Source organism: Neophocaena asiaeorientalis, unplaced genomic scaffold (genome assembly GCF_003031525.2).
Source record: "Neophocaena asiaeorientalis asiaeorientalis breed wild unplaced genomic scaffold, Neophocaena_asiaeorientalis_V1.1 scaffold670, whole genome shotgun sequence".
NCBI classification, from domain to species: Eukaryota; Metazoa; Chordata; class Mammalia; order Artiodactyla; family Phocoenidae; genus Neophocaena; species Neophocaena asiaeorientalis.
In genome coordinates, this window is record NW_020175080.1 from 69,288 (window position 1) to 91,122 (window position 21,835).

At 40.9% G+C, this 21,835-nt stretch overlaps 1 protein-coding gene across 1 annotated transcript in view; it reads left to right on the forward strand.

Annotated features, from left to right (window-relative positions):
• Positions 1 to 21,835, forward strand: part of TPGS2 (tubulin polyglutamylase complex subunit 2) — a 56,323-nt gene that overhangs the window by 20,638 nt on the left and 13,850 nt on the right. The window contains exon 3 of the mRNA XM_024764156.1: positions 19,819 to 19,906. Within this exon, the coding sequence (XP_024619924.1) occupies positions 19,819 to 19,906 (88 nt within the window). The remainder of the gene's footprint in view (positions 1 to 19,818; positions 19,907 to 21,835) is intronic.

A 21,835-nucleotide genomic window follows, 5' to 3' on the forward strand; every position in this document is an offset into this window, starting at 1 on the left:
TAGTGCTGCTATAAACATCGGGGTGCATGTATTTTTTGAATTATATTTTTGTCTGCGTATATGCCCAGAAGTGGGATTGCTGGATCATACGGCAACTCAATTTTTAATTTTTTGAGGAATCTCCATACTGTTTTCCATAATGGCTGCACCAATTTACATTCCCACCAGCAGTGTAGGAGGGTTCTCTTTTCTCCACCCCATCTCCAACATTTATTATTTGTAGACTTTTTAAAAAAATTTTTGGCTGCATTGGGTCTTTGTCGCTGCGCGCTGGCTTTCTCTAGTTGCGGCGAGTGAGGGCTACACTTCGTTGTGGGGCGCAGGCTTCTCATTGCGGTGGTTTGTCTTGTGCAGCACGGGCTCTAGGTGCGTGGACTTCAGTAGTTGTGGCACGCAGGCTCAGTAGTTGTGGCTCACGGGCTCTAGAGCACAGGCTCAGTAGTTGTGGCACACGGGCTTAGTTGCTCCGCGGCATGTGGGATCTTCCCAGAACAGGGCTTGAACCCCTGTCCCCTGCCTTGGCAGGCAGATTCTTAACCCCTGTGCCACCAGGGAAGCCCTGGAGACCTTTTGATAATGGCCATTCTGACCAGTGTGAGGTGGTACCTCATTGTAGTTTTGATTTGCATTTCTCTAATAATTAGTGATGTTGAGCAGCTTTTCTTGTGCCTCTTGGCCATCTGTAGGTCTTCTTTGGAGAACTGTCGATTTAGGTGTTCTGGCCGTTTTTTGATTGGGTTGTTTGTTTTTTTGTTATTGAGTTCTATGAGCTGTTTGTATATTTTGGAAATAAAGGCCTGTCAGTCACATGATTTACAAATATTTTCTCCCAGTCCGTAGGTTGCCTTTTCATTCTGTTTATGGTTTCCTTTGCTGTGCAAAAGCTTGTAAGTTTGATTAGGTTCCATTTATTTATTTTTGCTTTTATTTCTATTGTTTTGGGAGACTGACCTAAGAAAACATTGGTACGATTTATGTCAGAGAATGTTTTGCCTGTATTCTCTTCTAGGAGTTTTGTGGTGTCATGTCTTATATTTTTAAGTCTTTAAGCCATTTTGAGTTTATTTTTATGTATGGTGTGAGGGTATGTTCTAAAATCATTGATTTACATGTGGCTGGCTGTCCCACTTTTCCAACACCACTTGCTGAAGAGACTGTCCTTACCCCATTATATATTCTTGCCTCTTTTGTTGAAGATTGTCGATAGGTGTGTGGGTTTATCTCTGGGCTCTCTATTCTGTTCCATTGATCCATATGTCTGTTTTTGTGCCAGTCCTATGCTGTTTTGATTGCTATAGCTTTGTAGTATTGTCTGAAGTCTGGGAGGGTTATGCCTCCTGCTTTGTCCTTTTTCCTTAGGATTGCTTTGGCAATTATGGGTCTTTTATGGTTCCATATAAATTTTAGGATTATTTGTTCCAGTTCTGTGAAAAATGTCATGGGTAATTTGATGGGGATCACATTGAATCTGTAGATTGCTTTGGGTGGTATGGCCATTTTAACAATATTAATTCTTCTAATCCAAGAGCATGGGATATCTTTCCATTTCTTTGAATCATCTTCAGCTTCCTTTACTAGTGTTTTGTAGTTCTCAGCATATAAGTTTTTCACCTCCCTGGTGGGGTTTATTCCTATTTTTTCTTTTTTGGATGTGATTTTAAAAGGGACTGTTTACATTCCCTTTCTGATATTTCATTGTTAGTGTAAAGAAATGCAACTGATTCCTGTATGTTAATCTTGTATCCTGCTACCTTGCTGAATTTGTTTATCCGTTCCAGTAGTTTTTATGTGGAGTCTTTAGGGTTTTCTATATATAGTATCATGTCATCTGCATATAATGACACTTTTACCTCTTCCCTACCAATTTGAATACCTTTTATTTCTTTTTCTTGTCTGATTGCTGTGGCTAGGACTACCAATACTATGTTGAAGAGAAGTGGTGAGAGTGAGCATCCTTGTCTTGTTCCAGAATTTAGCAGGAAAGCTTTCGACTTTTCACCATTGAGTATTATATCGGCTGTGGGTTTGTCGTAAATAGCTTTTACAGTAAGTCCCCTACATATGAACAAGTTCCATTCCAAGAGCGAGTTTGTAAGTCCAATTTGTTCATAAGTTCAACAAAGTTAGCCTAGGCACCCAACTAACACAATCAGCTATATGGTACTGTTCTATAATAGGTTTATAATACTTTTCACACAAGTAATACATACATTAAAAACAAAAAAAAAAAACATTTTTAATCTTACAGTACCTTGAAAAGTACAGTAGTACAGTACAACAGCTGCCATACGGGGCTGGCATCAAGTGAACAGGCAAGAAGAGTTACTGACTGGAGGAGGAAGAGGAGGTGGGAGATGTTAGAGCTGAAGGATCATCAGCAATAGGAGACAAGGGCAAACTGCAATTTCACTCATACCTGATGTTGATGGCACAGGTTCTGGCTTTTTGCTGGATTCAATTCTATCCACCTTCTTGAAAAAATGATCCAGTGATGTCTGGATAGTACCTCTTTTTTTCTCGTCATAGATGGCCCAGTAGCACTGGATTGCATTCTGAATGGCTCCTGCAGCCTTTGTGTACCATTCTACGTTCGGGTCCCGTGCCTCAAAAACTAACAGTGCCTCCTCAAATAGAATAATTTATGTGATTGGACATGCAAATGCACGTTTGCATCTTTGAAAGTTCGCAACTTGAAGGTTCGTATGTCAAGGACTTACTGTATTATGTTGAAATATGTTCTCTCTGTACCCACTTTTGTAAGAGCTTTTATCCTAAATGGATGTTGAATTTTATCAAATGCTTTTTCTTCATCTATTGAGATGATCATGTGGTTTTTGTCTTTTATTATGTGGTGTATCATGTGATTCAACACACGCAAATCACGTTGATTGATTTGTGTTTGCTGGAACCATCCTTGCGACCCTGGGATGAATCCAACTTGGTTGTGGTGTATGATCTTTTCTATGTGTTGTTGGATTGGGTTTGCTAATATTTTGTTGATAATTTTTGCATCTATATTCATCAAAGATGTTGGCCCGTAATTTTCTCTTTTTGTAGTGTCTTTGTCTGGTTTTGATATCAGGGTCATGGTGACTTCCTAGAATGTCTTCAGGAGTGTTCCTGCCTCTTCAGTCTTTTCGAAGAGTTTGAGAAGGATCAGTGTAAGTTCTTCCTTGTATGTTTGGTAGAACTTGCCTGTGAAGCCATCTAGCCCAGGACTTTTGTAGGGAGGTGTTTTTTTAATTACAGATTCTGTTTCACTTCTAATCATCAGTCTGTTCAAGTTATCTGTTTCTTCTTGATTCAGTTTTGGTGGGCTGTATGTTTCTAGACAGTTGTCCGTTTCTTCTAAGTTGTCGAATTTGTTGATGTATAATTGTTCATATAATTGATATATTAATTGTTCGCTTATAGTTTTTTGTGTTTCTGAGGTATCAGTTGTGATTTCTCCTCTTTCATTTCTTATTTTGTTTATTTGAGTCTTCTCTCTTTTCTTCTTGGTGAGCCTGGCCAGAGATTTGTCAATTTTGTTTGCCCTTTCGGAGAACCAGCTCTTGGATTTTATTGAGTTTTTTTTCTATTGTTTTTTAATCTCTATTTCCTCTCTGAACTTTATTAGCTCCTTCCTTCTGCTGACTTTAGGTTTTGTTTTGTTCCTCTTTTTCTAATTCTTTTAGATGTTGGGTTAGGTTGTTTATTTGAGACTTTTCTTCTTTCTTAAAGGCCTGTGTTGCTATGAAATTCACTCTAAGAACTGCTTTTGCTGCATCCCATAGATTTTGTATAGTTGTGTTTTCATTGTCATTTGCCTTAAGGTATTTTTTAATTTCTTCTTTAAATTAATCATTGACCCATTGGTTTTTAAATAGCATGTTTAGTCTCCATGTAATTGTTTTTTTTGTCATTTCTTTTTCTGTATTGATTTCTAGTTTCATGCTGTTGTGGTCAGAAAAGATGCTTGAAATAGTTTTTATACTCGTAAATTTGTTGAGGCTTGTTTTGTGTCCTAGTGTGTGGTCAATCCTAGAGAATGTTCCATGTGCACTTGAAAAGAATGTGTATTCTGCTTTTTTTGGATGTAATGTCCTGAAAAAATCAATTAAGTCTAACTATGCTATTGTATCATTTAAGATGTCTGTTGCCTTGTTGATTTTCTGTCTCAAAGATCTTTCCATTGATGTGAGTGTATTCCTATCAATTTCTCGCTTTATGTCTGTTAGTAATTTTTTATGTATTTGGGTGCTCCTATATTGGGTGTATATATGTTGAGGAGTGTAATATCCTCTCCTTGTATTGATCCTTTTATAATTATATACTGTCCTTCTTTATCTTTCCTTATAGCCTTTGTTCTAAAGTCTATTTTGTCTGATGTGAGTAGTGCAACCCCGCTTTCTTGTCATTTCTGTTTGCATGAAATATCTTTTTCCACCCCCTCACTTCAATTTTTGTGTGTCCTTTTCCCTAAAGTGGGTCTCTTGTAGGCAGAATAATGTAGGCTCTTGTTTTTTTAATCCAGTATACCACTCTGTGTCTTTTGACTGGAGCATTTAGTCCATTGACATTTAAGGTAGTTATTGATAGATACGTATTTATTGCCATTTTAAACTTTATTTTCCCGTTGCTTTTATATTTCTTCTTTGTCCCTTTCTTTTTGTTTTTCCTTTTTTGTGTGGTTTCATGAATTTCTTTTGTATTATACTCATGTTCTCTTTTTTTTGTTTTTTTTTAATCCATTGCATGTTTTTGCTTTGTGATTACCCTGTTTTCAAGTATGTTAACCACTTCCTATATCTACTTGCCTTATTTTTTTAAATCTATTTTAATTAATTATTTATTCATTTATTTTGGCTGCATTGGGTCTTCGTTGCTGCACACGGGCTTTCTCTAGTTGTGGCGAGGGGGGGTACTCTTCATTGAGGTGTGCAGGCTTCTCACTGCAGTGGTTTCTTTTGTTGTGGAGCACGGGCTCTAGGCGCACGGGCTCAGTGGTTGTGGCTCACAGGCTCAGTAGTTGTGGCTCATGGGCTCTAGAGCTCAGGCTCAGTAGTTGTAGCAGGCGAGCTTAGTTGCTCTATGGTATGTGGGATCTTCCCAGACCAGGGATCAAAACTGTGTCCCCTGCATTGGCAGGCGAATTCTTAACCACTGTGCCACCAGGGAAGTCCCTCTAATCATTCTTCCACATTATTCATTCTGCTATTCATTACCTTTAGCTCAGCTTTCATCTCGGCGAGTGAATTTTCTAATTTTTCTTGGCTCCTCCTCATAGTTTCTACAGTAGTTCCTTTTTATAGTAATCTGCATTTCTATCAATAGTCCTTCTTAATTCCTTCAGTATTTTTATTATCTCCTTTTTGAACTCAGTGTCTATTAGACTGAAGAGGTCTGTTTCATTGTTCTTTCAGGGGAATTCTCTTGATCTTTTAATTGGGAGTGGTTCTTCTGCTTCATTTTACTTATATTTCTCTTGCTCTATGAGTTTAGGAGACACAATTATCTACTGTGGTCTTGGAGGGCTACTTTTATGTGGGAGTTTCCCCGTATAGCCTGTGTGGGCGTAATATTTTTTGGTGCGAGGGCTCTTCTTAGTGTGGATGTCTGCCGCCTCTTTCCTCAGTATGTGCTGGCCGTTATCCCCTGATAGGAGGAGTGACTGGTGTCACGGTGACCAGAGCCTGCACTGGATATTGAGTGGGGCCTCCTCTTTGCTCTGTGGTTGTCACTGCCCTGTCAGGGGCCGGGTCTGTTCCCTAGTCGTTGGAGTAGAAGCCCCCAGATCCATTTATGAGCTGCAGTGTGAGATAGATGGGATTGGAGCACTCCCACTGGGAGAGGAGCCACTGAGTATTCCTCTGCCAGAGCTGTTCGCCAGTGAGTGTGCTTTGTTGTATCACCTGTCGCCTGTTGTGCGGGCTCACAAAGTACACTGCTGTTGGCACTGCCTTTGGCCCGTCTCAATCCTGGGAATCCCGTCTCAACCTTGGTGTCCCTCAGACATTGTTTTCACAAGGCCACCAGTGCAGATCCACCAAAGTCAGCTATGGAGGCAGCTCAGACCCTGGCCCAGCCCAGCACCCCCATGCGCGTGCCCACAAAGCCCACAGCTGCTAAGCCAGAGCCATGCCAGCTGTAGGCACACCTGCTGTCTACTCAGATGTCCTGCAGGCACTAAATTTACAAAGCCAGTGGTGGAGGTGTAAATCTGTGGCTTGCACAACCTCGGGGTGAGATTTCAACCCTACTTCCTAAGGTGCGTGGCCCCTGGGGCTCAGCTGTTGTTTCAGCCCCACCTCTGTGAGTGGGCAGCCCGCTGGCATATGCTCCCAGTGCCCCGAGGCAGCAGCTGGGGCGTGCTCTCATAGAGCCCGCGGAGGCGGGGCCGGCACATGGAGAAGGTGGCTTCAATGGCAGCCCCGCCCCTCCCTTCATGCACCACTTAACAGCGACGCTTCACTTTTGTGGCAGGCCCAGGCTTTTTCCACGGACACCCCTGTTCCAGCTATGCCACACTGCACCTCCTTCAGGCTGTCTCCGCGCAGCCAACAACAATCCTTTCCCCGGGTCTGTTCTCTAAACCCTGAGTTCCAGCACCCAGCCCCACCCATACCAGCAGACGTGTCCCATGCTGGGGCATACAGGGCAGTGGTGTGGACTGTCTGTGCAAGTCTCTCTCTGTTCTGCCTGCTACAAGCTGGTTGTTGCATTCTCCTGTGAGCCTCTGAAGCTCCCCTTCTGTCCCAGCTGATCTCCCCACTGGTGAAGTGGCTTCCCAGCGTGCGGGAACCTTTCCTCTTTATCCGCTCTCCCTGCCGCCCCCCGGCACAGGTCCCATCCTGCTTCCTTTTGTCTTTTCTTTTTTTTTCTTTCTTTCGTTCTACCTGGTTACATGGGGATCTTTCATGTCCTTTAAGGGGTTTGAGGACTTCTGTTAGTGTTCAGTAGGTGTTCTGTGAGAATTGTTCCATTTGTAGATGCATTTTTGATGTATTTGTGGGAGGAGGTGAGTTCCACATCCTCCTACTCTGCCATCTTGATTGGAGCCCTTGACATTAGTGTTATTGAAGGATTCATCCACTTCTAATATTTCGTGATTCTTTGCTGCAAATGCAGAAGAAAAGGTTGAAACTAAAACCTAAATGACTGTATACCTGCTGCAGTCTCCTAAGGTTAGAGAAAAAAAAAATGCACAACCTCTTTTTATTTTAATAAAAGGCAGTTTCAAACTGCCTGGTTTTGTGCCCGTACATGATTCATGTTCACTGTGCCTGCTACCTGCCTTTTGTAATGATGGTAGTTAGTAAGACGTAATGTCTACACAAAGCTTTTCATCACTATGAAAGCATCTGCCTCTTAATCCACACAGCATCCTGGGGTCAGGAGCGTTCTGTTATTAAACATTTCAGTGACATTTCATAGTTGCAGAGTGCTGTACAATTCTTGATTGGTTAGACTTTTCAATCCCCAGATAAAAATTCAATTTACTGGTGGTGAAACTATGGCCCGAGAGACCAAACAATTTGGCAGAATATCCCCTCTCTTTTTAGCCTCACTTTTTCTACAGTCTGCAGAGAAGAGAGCGGGTTCTGAACGTTCTTGCAAACGTGTCCCTCACATGCCCCTGCTATGAATTTATTCTAAGCACCCCTAGTGGGAGAGAGCAGCCTACAGCATCCTTTCACTATGGAACCCCTCACATTGTGCTCTCACTCTGCCCCAGTAGCTCTTCTGTGACGGGTAAGCCCCCTCTCTCCAGTGCCTCACTTCCTCCCTCTGCACTGGCAACTGCCCTAGAGGGTCTTCCCCATCTCTTTAAAATTAAAAACAAAAGCAAAACTTTCAACCTTATGTCTCCCTCTGGCTGCTTGGCCATTTGTTGCTTTGCACAGCCAAGCATGTAGGAAAATGGTCTAAATCAGGGGTCAGCAAATGATTTCTTTAAAGGACCACATAGTAAATATTTTTGGCTCTGTGGGCTGTACAGTCTGTATCTCAACTACTCATCGGCCATTGTAGCACCAAAAGCAACCATGGATAGTACTAAAATGCATGGGTGTGACAGGGCTCCGATTAAACATTATTTACAAAACCAGGTGGCAGGGCAGAGACCCCTGGTGTAAATTACTGCCCCCTTCCTTCACTTCCCAGTCACTTCACCCTTTTGCATCCTCTGTTTCGTCGCCACCATTCCGTGGACACCGCTGTGTCAAAAATCACCAGGGGCCTCTTCATTGTTAAAGCCATCTTCTCTCTTGACATCTTTCCTGCATTTCTTGCTGTTAACCACCCTCCTATACCTAGCTGTCTCCTCCCTTGGATTCTGTAGCTCCACCCTCCCTGATTCTTGCCCTGCCTTCTGACTGTTCCTTTCTAGTTATCTCTGCCTCTACAGATCCACAACACTCCTCTGTTATACATTTGTCTCTGGATCAAGTAGGAATATGTTTGGCTCAAAGAGGTATAACATTAAACTAAGGATAGCTTAAACAAATGGTAGTTAACTTTTCTTACATAGCAAGATCTGAGGTAAGCAGTTGTAAATTGTTCATTGGCCCTGACAGTGTTCAGCCATTATCTCTGTAATTCTTTTGGTCTTTTCCTTTATGGTGGCCAAATGACCACTAAGGCCCCACCTGTCACCTCCAAGCTCAAGGCAGGGAAAAGGTAAGGGATGTTGCCAGCTATACCTGTCACGTTTTAATCGGGAAGTGATAGTTTGCTAGAAACCCTGTCATTGGACTTGGGTTTACATTTTAATGTCCAGCACTAGTTACAGAAGAGGTTCTGAAGACAAGTATTCAACCAGGCACATTACCATCTCAAACAAAATGAGTGTTCTGTCAAGGAGGAAGTAGAGGAAGATGGATTTGAATACGCAACCCATGTGTCTGCCATAGTCTTCTCTGCACCTTGCCTCATTCCTTTCTGTTTCTAGTGCCCAACAGTTTTTATTCCACAACAGACACGAATAAATGTTGAATGAATGAGTGAATTAGGTAAAACACAAAGCGGGGAAAGAGTGTGGAACTTACCCAAGGTCACCCAGCTTCTTTTCCATAAACAGTTCTTAGTTGAGTCCCGAGAGTGAGGCCGCCACAGCCACCATCTCTGGAGCAAGGCGGCCGCAGGTGCAAAGGCTTCCCCCACTAATGTCCGCGTCTGTAAGATCCTAAGGACTAGTTACGCCTGGGGGCATTGCTGTTCCCAAGGTTGTCTTGGCTGATGTCTGCCTTATACAGAGTTTCACCAAGACATGTGGTGCCCCAGACAGGCCAGTATTTATATTCTTTTTTATCATGCATTTTTAGAGGGAGACTGATGATTGTGTGGAGAAAGGATTTAGGGAAGAGTATGCTGCCTCTCCTCTGCGTCTTAGGCAACTCAGCTCCGTCCCCAAACTGTTATACCTGCCCCACCAAGACCAAAGGTTCGTTAACCAGGCCTTCCCCCTCTCCTTAGGCAAGAGTTTGAGAATATACTTGAGGCTTCTCCTGAGGATCTCACCCCATCCCTCCACAGCCCGTTTGGGTTTTCCTCCACTGCATGGGACACCCTCCCTGAGAAGAGTTTCAGTAGATGCAGGTGTCCTCACTCTCTCATGTTTCCAGTTAGATTTTAGTGCTCCTCATCGATGGGCATTCTGGGCAACCCTTCCTCTGCTGTTGTTGCAAATGGACTCATGGAGAGCCTGTCCACTGTGGATAAGCACCTACAGAAACATTAATTTCCATGCTCTGGCCCCTGGCCTCTTTGCCAACCTGATCCTGCATCTCCCCACCAGCCCACTTCCCTGGTGAAGTGGCCGCTGAAAGTGAGGGGACAGTGGGCCACAGGATTCTCAGAAGTACAGCAGGTGAGCAGGAGGCTGTGGACGGCCCTTACCCCTTCCCTCAAGGCTCAGGCAGTGCCCAGGAAGGCTCTCTGGGAATCCAGCTGACGACTCCTAAAACATCAGAGTGGCTCTACAGTCCAGCTGATGAAGCAGTAACACGGCTTGTGGTGGACTCTTCCTAGCATAGCTTAAAGAAACTATTGTAGATAGCCTCCTCAGGAGGAGGGGGAAAAAAATCAAAAGTTGGGAGATATGTGACAGAATCATCACTGGGGTACAGGGAGATTGCAATACCATGTTGATGCCACTGTTATTTCAAACACTGGTCAGCAGTGTTACTCTCCCTTCTTGACTTTCTCCCAAATCCTCTCTCTAATCCTTACACCCCGACTTCCATTTGCTTTCTGCCAGTCTTCTTCCTTCCCCTTCTTTTTCATCCCCTCAAAATAGAGATTGAGCCTGAATCTGGCAAGAGAAGCCCTCTGAAGTGGGCAGATTACTCCCCGCAGAAGAGCAGTCTTTTCCCACACTGTGCAGGAGAGAAATTAAAACAGCAGCAACTCTGAGTTACTGGCCAGGGTGTAGGAGCCACCTAAAAGTGGTGCCCTGAAAGCCTCACTCAGAAGGAAGCCCCACCATGCAGGCTGCCCACCATGCAGGCTACAGCAAGGAGGCAGCACAGCTGGGGCCACGGTGATTTATATGAAAATGACGATGCAGGTTTAATGTTTTTTTTATTAACTTGGTTTACTTGACGTTTTGCATGTTTATGTTATTATTTGAATTGTATTAAATATTTCACTGTTTTTTTCTATTTTTATGAATTTCAAATATTTTTTAAATACCAGTATAAAGTATTACCAGAATTTCTTTCTTGAGTGAAATCAATACTGTAATAAATGTTATAATCACTATTATTGAAACTCTCCAGCCTAACTTAAAGGTGAACAATGGCTACCAGCCCATCTCGGCTCGGATCTCATGGAATCTGGGTTAAGAAAGACTTACAAAAAAAAAAAAAAAAAAAAAAAAAAAAAAAAAACAAAAAAAACAGATGTCGCTTTTATGGATGTACTCATACCTAGACTAAGTGATAAAAAAAAAAAAAAAAAAAAAAAAAAAGACAGACTTACAGACAGTAGTTTCCTTGTCCCTACCACTAGATGGCACTAGTGACCAAAATCTCACATTGGATGCTGGCCTTCGGGGATGACAGAGGGAGCAAGAACTTTGTCAGAACACTGACAACTATAGGCTTCCTGTGCTAGGGTCCCAGGGATGGGAGAAAGGCATTCTGTGTACACACTTTTTCTCTCGGAAAGCACAGAGAATGTGTCATAATTGGAGGCATTAGGAGAAAGCCCTAAACTGCAAATAACTTAATGAGCAGGAAAATAAATGTTTAGCCCAAGGAGTCAAAGAGTTCTTTATGTTACTCATCTCTGAAATTGAGAACTAGATGGTGAAGAGAGAAAAAACAAAAGAAGATTAGAATGTATATTTTAGTTCTTAGATCAAGAAAATGCAAAACCTGTTTCATTAAAATGACAACTATTGTATATTTAACAGTATAAAAACATTGCTTACAATTACCTGCAAGCTTGAAGCTTGCTTCTCACATATAGTTCTTGAAGATGCTATTCCCTAAAACCATAATAATTACTCTGATTACCTAATCTCTCTTCCTCCCAGGCTTCCACCTCCTCCTACCTCCAGTGTTTTGTAGACTCAATCTTAGAGATTATTCTTGAACCTGGATTCACAGAGTTTGACACTCAGGGTCACTCAGCTAGTGGCAGAAATGGGAAATAAATTCAGATCGTACTGCTACACTCCACTTTCTCACACATTGGGTACCTGGAATTGACTGACAGTATGACCTAAAGCAAAGTTGATATAAGCAGTGTTCAGTAGCACATCTCAAAAGGGTCCAATAATCAAAAAGTTTGGAAATTGCCCCTCCACCTGTATAAACATAAGACATGATAAGAAGTCAGAAAAGTAATTGGAGAGCTCATCCTTCTGTACTCAGTGGTTTGATTGGCTAGAGAAGACTGGCCAGACATGTGCACAGATGTGAGTTACTTAGAATTTAATGCGTGCTCCTAGTACCTCCTGAAAGGAATCAAAGCTGTTCCTTTGTTCTTTCCACACCAGTTTGGGTGATTTGTTGTTCATATGAAATATTTTTTTATATCCTATTGTGCTTCTTTACTTTCTAAGAACTTTCAGAACTGTTAGGTTCATTGCATTAAATGCTCTAGAAGTATTTACTTTTTACCTTTAATATGTTCTCATTGAGCCAATAATTCGTTTCAGGAAATAATTTATGAGCATGGGTCTGAAATTTATAGAAGTGATTGCTTTGCTCCAGCATCATCAAAATTTTGTGTAGGATCTCCTCTCACACCACGTTCCTCTAGGTCTCCTCCTCTTCTTCCCTTGATCCCCTTTCTCCAGCTAACTCTCCAGAGAGGCATTACCACAGCAGAACACACACCTACTGCCTTATCAGGTGAGGCAAAAAAGAGGTCAAACTGGTGGCTCTGCTCTGTCTCTCTAATAGCATTTTTTTGTTGTTTAATTTTTATTGCAATATAATTGACATATAACATTTTATTAGTTTTATGTCTACAAAATAACGATTTGATATATATGTGTGTGTACATATATATATACACACACATATATGTTGTGAAATGACAGGTGTAATTAACACCCATCTCAAGAGTTACAGTTTTTTTTTCTTGTGATGAATAACTTTAAAGATTTACTCTCTTAGCAACATTGAAATATACAGTACAGTATTGTAAACTGTCATCACCTTGTTGTACATCACATCCCCAAGACTAGTTTATCTTATAACTGCAAGTGTGTACCTTTTGACCACCTTCACTCATTTCGCTCACCCGCACCCCCCCCCCGACCTCTGGCAACCACCAATCTAGTCTCTGTAGTTATGAGTTCAGTTTTCTTTTAGATGCCACATATTAGTGAGGTTATATAGTATTTGTCTTTCTCTGACTTACTTCACTTAGCATAATGCCCTCAAGGTTCATACATGTTGCCACAAATGGCAGGATTTCCTTTTTTATGGATGAATAATATTCTGGTGTGTGTGTGTGTGTGTATACACACACACACACACACACCATATTTTATCCATTCATCCATCGATGGACACTTAGCTTGTTTCCACATCTAGGCTATTGTAAATAATGCTGCAGTGAACATAGTGGTACAGATATCTTTTCAAGATAGTGATTTTATTTCCTTCATATAAATACCTAGGAGTGGAATTGCTGGATCATATAGTAGTTATATTTTTAATTTTTCAGGAACCTCCATACTGTTTTCCATAGTGGTTGCACGAATTTACATTCCACTAGCGAATGCACCCTTTTCCCCACATCCTCACCAACACTTGTTAATTTGTTGTCTCTTTTGATAATAGCCGTTCTAACAGGTGTGCAGTGATATCTCACTGTGGTTTTGATTTGTATTTCCCTGATGATTAATGATGTTGAGCATCTTTACATTTACCAATTTCATACAATTGGCCATTTGTATGACTTCTTTGGAAAAATCTGTCCATTTTTTAATCAGCTTGTTTCATTTTTTCCTATTGAGTTGTATGAGTTCTTTATATATTTTGGATATTAACCTCTTATCAGCGAATTTTCACATTCAGTGAAAATTCACATTCAGTGAAAAAATGAATATTTTTTCCTGTTATCTAGGTTCTCTTTTCATTTTGTTGATGGTTTACTTTGCTATGCAGAAGCTTTTTAGTTTGATATAGTCCCACTTGTTTACTTTTGCTTTTGTTGCCTTTGTTTTTGGTGTCAAATCCAAAACATTATTGTCAAGACCAATGTCAAGGAGCTTGTCCCTATGTTTTCTTCTAGAAATTTTATGATTTCAAGTCTAACATTCAAGTCTTTACTCGATTTTGAGTTGATTTTTGTATATGGTGTAAGATAGTGGTCCAGTTTCATTCTTTGGCATGTGGTTGTCCAGTTTTCCCAACACCATTTATTGAAGAGACTGTTCTTTCCCCATTGTGTATTTTTGACTCCTTTGTCATAAATTAATTGACCATGCATGTGTGGGTTTATTTCTGGGTCTCTGTTCTGTTCTGTTGATCTGTGTGTCTGTTTTCATGCCAATATACTGTTTTGATTACTCTCCCTTCCTACTCCAGTTTGAAATCAAGGAGAGTGATTCCCCCAGCTTTGTTCTTTCTCAAGATTGTTTTGGCTATTTGAGGTCTTTTATGGTTCCCTACAAATTTTATGATTGTTCTATTTCTGAGAAAAATGCCATTGGAAATTTGATAGGGATTGTATTGAATCTGTAGTTTGCTTTGGGTAGTATGGACGTAACAATATTAATTCTTCCAAAACATGAACATGGAATATCTTTCCATTTATTTGTATTTTCTTCATTTTTTTTCCATCAATATCTTATAGTTTTCACCTCCTTGGTGAAACTTATTCCTAGGTATTTTATTCTTTTTGATGCAATTGTAAATGGGATCATTTTCTTAATTTCTCTTTCTGATAGTTGGTTATTCTTAGAAAAGCAATAGATTTTTTTTTTTTTTTGCGGTACGCGGGCCTCTCACTGTTGTGGCCTCTCCTCTTACTGAGCACAGGCTCCAGACGCGCGGTCTCAGCGGCCAGGGCTCACGTGCCCAGCCACTCCGCGTCATGTGGGATCCTCCCGGACCGGGGCACGAACCCGTGTCCCCTGCATCGGCAGGTGGACTCTCAACCGCTGCGCCGCAAGGGAAGCCCCAGCAATAGATTTTTTTATATTGATTTTGTATCCTGCAACTTTACTGAATTCGTTTATTAGTTCTAAAAGTTTTTTGGCGGAGTCTTTAGGATTTTCTCTATGTAATACCGTGTCATCTGCAAATAGTGATCATTTTACTTCTTTTCCGATTTGGATACCTTTTATTTCTCTTTATTGCCTAATTGCTCTGCTTAAGACTTGCAGTACTGTGTTGAATAAAATTAGCAAGAGTGGGCATCCTTATCTTCCTCATCTTTGAGGAACCGCTTTCAGCTTTTAACCCTTCAATATGATGTTACCCGTGGGCTAATTATATGGCCTTTATCATGTTGAGTTATGTTCCCTCTATACCTACTTGTTGAGAGGTTTTTTTAATCATGAATGGATTTTGAATTTTGTGAAATGCTTTTTCTGCATGTATTGAGATGATCATATGATTTTTATCCTTCATTTTGTTACGGGTGTATCATATTGATTTATTTGCAGATGTTGAACCATCCATTCATCCCTGGAATAACTTCCACATGGTATATGATCCTTTTAATGTGTTGTTGAATTCAGTTTGGTAATATTTTGTTGAGAATTTTTGTATCTATGTTCATCAAGGGTATTAGCCTGTAATTTTCTTTTCTTGGAGTGTACTTGTCTGATTATACCAGGGTAATGCTGGCCTCATAAAAGGAGCTTGGGAGAGTTCCTTTTTTCTGTGTTTCAGACTAGGTTGAAAAGGTGTTTAGTGTTATTTCTTCTTTAGTATTTGGTAGACTTCACCAAGGAAGCTGTCTGTTTCTATAATTTTGTTTTTTGGGAGGTTTTGATAACTGATTCAATCTCCTTACTAGTAATTGGTCTGTTCAGATTTTCTATTTCTTCATGATTCAGCCATGACAGGTTGTATATTCCTTGGAATTCATTTATTTCTTCTAGATTGTCCAGTTTGTTGGTGTATGATGTTCATCATAATCTCACGATCCTTTGTCTTTCTGTGGTATCAGTTGTAATGTCTCCTCTTTGATGTCTAATTTTTTTCAGTTCTTTTTTTCTTGGTGAGCCTTGCTAAAGGTTTCTCTGTTTATATATTTTTTTAAATATCAGCTCTTAGTTTCATTGATCTTTTCTATTATCTTTTTAGCCTCTATTTCATTTATCTCTGCTCTGATCTTTGTTATTGCCCTCCTTGTACTAATTTTGGTCCTAGTTTGTTCTTTTTTCTCTGTTCATTGAAGTGTAAAGTTAGGTTGTTTACTTGAGAACTTGCCTATTTCCTGATACAGGCACTTATTGCTATGAATTCCCCTCCAGAACTGCTTTTGCAGCATTCTGTAAGTTTTGGTATATTGTATTTCTATTTTTTATTTGTCTCAAGATATTTTTTCATTTCTCTTTTGAGTTCTTCTTTGACCCATTGGTTGCTCAGTAGCATGTTGTTTACTCTCCACATATTTGTGAATTTTCTTGTTTCTTTACTATAACTGATTCTAGTTTCATACCATTGTGCACAGAAAAGATGCTTGATATGATTTCAGTTTTCATAATTTTGTTAATAGTTATTTTGTGGCCTAACATATGATCTATTCTGGAGAATATTCCATGTATACCTGAGCAGAGTGTGTATTCTGCTGATTTTCGGTGGAGTGTTCTGTAAATGTCTGTTAAGTCCATCTGGTCTAACATGTCACTTAAGTCCATTGCTTCATTGTATTGCTGTCTTTTTCTCCCTTTACGTCTACTAATATTTGTTTTATATATTTAGGTGCATCTGTGTTGGATACATAAATATTTATAAATATTATATCATCTTGTTGGATTAACCCCTTTATCATTATATAATGCCCTTCTTTGTCTCTTGTTAGAGTCTTGTCTTAAAGTCTATTTTGTCTTGTATAACTTTCCCAGCTTTCTTTGGTTCCATTTACATGGAATATCTTTCCATCCCTTCACTTTTAGTCTATGTGTTATTACATCTGAAGTGAATCTCTTGTAGACAACATAGTTTGGCCTTAGATAAGTCCTTTCTTATCCATTCAGTCACTCTTTGTTTTTTGATTGGAAAATTTAGTTCATTTACATTTAAGGTTATTGTTGATAGGTATGGACTTACTGCCATTTTGTTCATTGATTTCTAGCTATTTTGTAATTCTTCTATTTCTTTCTTCTTCTCTTGCTTCCTTTGTGATTTGATGATTTTTGGTAATGCTATGCTTAGACTCCTTTTTCTTTATCTTTTCTGTGTCTGTTATGGGTTTTTGCTCTGTGATCACCATGAGGATTATATTTAAATGTAACAGTCTATTTTAAGCTGATAACAGCTTGTTTAAATGCATTTTAAAGCTTTACATTTTTACTCTTCCCACCACACATTTTAAAAGGTGTCACAATTTACATTTTTTTATCTTGTATATCCATTAACACATTATGGTAGTTATAGTTTTTTTTACTACTAAAATATAGTGTATTTTACTACTTTTACTATAGTTACTTTACTCTGTCTTTTAATCTTCATGCTATATCTATAAGTGATTGACCCACCACCATGACAACATTAGATTATTCTGAATTTAATTATACATTTACTTTTGCCAGTGAGATTTATATTTTCATATTTTTTCCTGTTACCAATTAGCACCCTTTTGTTTCACCTTAAGGAACTCCCTTTAACATTTGTTGTAAGGCTGGTCTAGTGGTGATGAGCTCCTTCAACTTTTGCTTATCTGGAAAATTTTATTTCTCCTTAAATTCTGAAGGACAGCTTTTCCAGGTAGAGAATTCCTGGTTGGCAGGTTGTTTTTTTTTTCTTTCAGCACATTGAATATATTGTACCACCCTCTTCTAGCCTGCCAAGTTTCTACCTAAAAATTTGCTGATAGTCTTATGGGGGTTCCCTTGTACATAACAAGTTGTTTTTCTCTTGCTCCTTTTAAGATTTTCTCCTTTAACTTTTGACAATTCAATTATAATGTCTCTTTGGATTCTTCTTTTTTTGGAACTCTGGGATTCCTGGATTTATTTCCAGGTAGTCTGTTTCTTTCCCCAGGTTAGGGAAGTTTTCATCCATTATTTCTTCAAATAAGCTTTCTGCCCCTTTCTCTCTCTCTTCTTCTGACACCCCTATAAATGTGAATATTGATCTGCTTGATGTTGTCCCATAAGTCCTTTAAACTCTATTCACTCTTTCTTATTCTTTTTTCTTTTAGCTGGTCTGATTGAATGAACTCCAATACACTGCTTCTAGTTCCCTGATTCTTTCACGTCATCTAGTCTGCTGTTGAACCCCTTTATTGAATTTTTCAGCTCAGTTATTGTATCCTTCACCTCTGTGATTTCTGTTTAGTACTTTCTTAAATTTCTTTTTGTTGAAATTCTCACTTTGTTCATGTATTGTTTCCCTGACCTCTGTGAGTATCTTTATGACATTATTTGAGCTCTTTATCAGGTAAAAATTATTTATCTTAATTTCATTAAGGTCTTTTCCTGGGGTTTTATCTAATTCTTTCACTTGGAATATATTCCTCTCTTTCTTCATTTTTCTTGACTCTCTATGTTGGTTTCTATGCATTAGATACAATAGCCAGTCTTGAAGGAGTGGCCTCATGTAAGAGATGAACCTTATTATTCAACCCTGCCGTGGCTCTTGGTTGTCTCTCAAACCTTTGTCAATGTCCAGCCTACTTTGTTCTTAGTGGCTCCCAGTAGTTGTGGGTATACCAAGACCTGTCAGTGTCCCAAAGAGAAGGATCTCAGCACCTAGATGCAGGCTGATTGGAGGCTGGACACTCAGGCAGTAACTTTTAAAGTACACCCGTATACCTCTTTCAGGGGAAGACTGAGAGATGGGCATTCTGTCTGCTCCCTCTGCACTGAGCCCTAGGGGGATAGCAATTTAAGAACTATTTCTTTGTTTGCTACCATGCAATTGAGCCCATGAACACAAGCCGTGCTGCTCACCAGAGCCAGATATCAAGGGATGTGTCCTCTGAGCAGCAGCCACAAAAGCTGGAGCACCAGATGTTTGTACAACCTCCATTCATAGAAACACTGGTGACCCAGGGCAGGGCAAAGGGAGAGTGCAGAGATGGCACCCACTGGCCTCCCCAGTCTCTGGAGAGGATTGCAGTTGGCCCCTAGACGTTGGTAAATTATAAGCCTGACCCTCAGGCTGCAGTTAAGATCTATAAATAGGCCTCTTTCACTTACAGACTGGGCACTTCAGTCTCCTGCCTCTGCCCTGTGCCCTGGTGGCATAGCTTAAGATCTGTTACTCTGTTTATTAGAGTCCTATGGGACCCAGGAACATAAGCCTTGTTGGCCAGCAGAGCCAGGCAATCAAGAGGTATGTCCCCTGGGCAGTAGCTGCAAAAGCTGGGGTGCCAGATGTGTGTATAAGCTCCTTTCCAGGAGATACCTGCTAGTGAGGCAGAAGGAGAGCATGAAGATGGGATGGTGCCCACTAGCTTCCCTGGTCTCTGGAGAGGATTACAGTTGGCACCTAGATGTGTACTAAATTAAAAGCCTGCCCCCTCAGGCCAAAGCTTTTAAGATAAGCAAATAGGCTTCTTTAATGAAAAGACTGGGCATTTTAGTCTGCTGCCTCTGTACTGGGCCCTGGGGGTATATCCATGGTAAGTCCATGAGAGCCCATTAAGAACTATCTCTTAGTTCACTACAGCCTTATGGGTCTCTTGGACCCAAACCCCACTGGCTTTCAGAGCTAGATGTTATGGGGGCCCATCTCTCAGGTGGAAGTCTTAAAAGTTGGGGTGCTAGATGTAGGGGCCAAGCCCTTTGCTCCTCAGGGAGAATCCAGGAGTTGTGAGTTCCCTCCTCGTTGCGTGTCGCCCTGCCAGGAGTGGGTTTTATAGCAAGGTTGTGATCAGCCTCTCATACCCATTTCAGTGTGTCTTCTTGTTCACTCGATGTGTAGGAGTCGCTCAGCTAGTTTCTGGATTTCTTTCAGAGGGATTGTTGTTCAATTTGTAGCTGTAGATTCAGTGTGTCAGTGAAACGAGGTGAGTGGAGGAGGCTGCTTTGTTGCCGTGAACTCTCCAATAGAGTTTTATAGGTAATTATTCAGAGTTTTTCTATTTTGGGGATCTGAAACACAGTAAATAGCATCCCCAGATGCTTTGAGGCACAGCCATGCGCCCTCCTTCCCAGCCCTGACCTAACAGTCTGCTTGTTTGTGGTTCTAGAGAAATAACTGTGGGCTGCCTGAGGATCTGAAAAGCTTTTACCTGATGACCAATGGCTTCCACATGACATGGAACGTGAAGCTGGGTGGTGAGTCAGCCTCCTTGCTGTAGAGGAACATTTCCCTGGCTGAGAGGTTAGATGAGACAACTCTGAGGGCCTTTACAACTTATGAGTCTTTGAATCTGGGCAGTTTTTGTGGGTTCTTCTAACGTGCAGTGTCCAGAAGCTGTGATTATCTCCCAAAGCTAACACATGCCATCATTGCTTCACCCACTGCCTCCCCAGCCCCCGTGCCAGGGTATACCCAGTACTTAACTGGAAGCTCAATTTAGAGGCTTCTTGTTGGCATGAGGTGGAGGGAAAGATTAGTCACTACACAAAAATCCTGAGCCACCTTGAACTTAAAGCCTCTGAGGATTCCACCTTGGAGCAGTCTCCTCAGGATGAGCTGCAGTGACAGCCTCTGGTGGTCATAAGAGGGGCTCCTTCCTTCATTCCCAGCATGGTGGAGACCTCAGGGCTCCGAGGTCTGGACCTCTGACCCTCAGACCAGAGCCTTCCCTTCTCTGCCTCACATCTCCTCAGCCTGAGTCATCAACCACCTTAGTTCACAGGCTATCATCCTTGGTATTAAATACGTCCAGGATAAACATTTCTATCATGAATGTGGGAAATCACACCTTGGTACATGTCAGAGATTCAGGTACTATGCAGGCATGAAAGTCAGTGCTGCGCATTTAGGTGAAGACTCTAGTAACATTCCATAGACTAGGAAATCCAGATCTAGCCCCTGGAGTCCAGCTCATTCCTGACACAGACTGCCCTGTCCTCAAGAGGACTTTATTATCTCCAAACTGCAACCACATCCCCAGATCTACTTTGGTCCTTGGGAATCAGCCTGTACGTCTCCTTGCTGCCACTAAGAATGCAGTCACTTCTGTGACACATCAAATCTGCAGAACTGACTCCTCCCTTTCATTGCCGCTACCTCCTAGGTTCCCTTGTTTTGGTGACTCCCCAAACCTTCCTGTTTTTCTCGCAGCTGACCAGGGGCATATTTTATAGCTTACTACTAAGCATTTAACATGAACTTTTAGCTTAGAATCATTTCCTCCGATGGTCTAGAAACCATTGTTGTCACCAATATCAGAAACCCTCATGGCCATGGCCTTTGGAGTCTGGAGCAACAGAGAGAGTGGACAGAGGCTAGAGTGACTGTCACATTTTCCCTTGCCTACATCATGGAGACAGGCTAGCCCCTGCAGAAGCCTGCATCAGAAAAGAAACATTTCATGAAGGTTTTATGAATGAGTCCCTATTCATTATTAATACTTTTTTAAATGTAATCCTCCCAACCCATCTTCTTATCCTTATCCCCATTGCTGTACCCATTCTTTACTGGATGGCTAAAATCATTATCAGAAAGGCCAGCAAAGGCAGCTTCCAATGTTCACCTCCTTAGTGGTCTTTCCCTGGACATTCCATGGTCTGTACACCAGCTGTTTTATTGCCTTAAGTTATTCCAGTTTTTTAGCAGTCATATGTCCAAGTCTTTGTGTGCCATCCCATGTCCAGCACCCTATATTATAAGGATTCTGTATGATAGATAAGGAAAATACATAGTCTGCCTATTTCTTGTTTATACCTGAATTACAGAAGACTGAACCAAGCAAGAAGGCTTGCAAGACAGTTTGCTCTGTTGAGTAAGAAAAAATGATAAGTAGAGGGGGAGATAGTTTCCATAGTGAAAGCTTATGACAAGAAGGGTAGAAGCAGTCAGTTATATAATCAAAGCTGTTACTCCTTTGGAAAGTATAACCCTTCATTCAAGGGATGGTGGGAGCAAAAACATTTTTTAAGTCCTTTGATCTTCAAACTAGGGCCCCTACCCTAGAATTCCCAGTTCTTTTTGAGAATCCCCTTTTAAAATTTCCTTTGGTGCTCCACCCTAACACATGCAGTGGGGACTCTTCACTCATGGCCCCAGCTGTTTGCTTTTTTTTTTTTTTTTTTTCT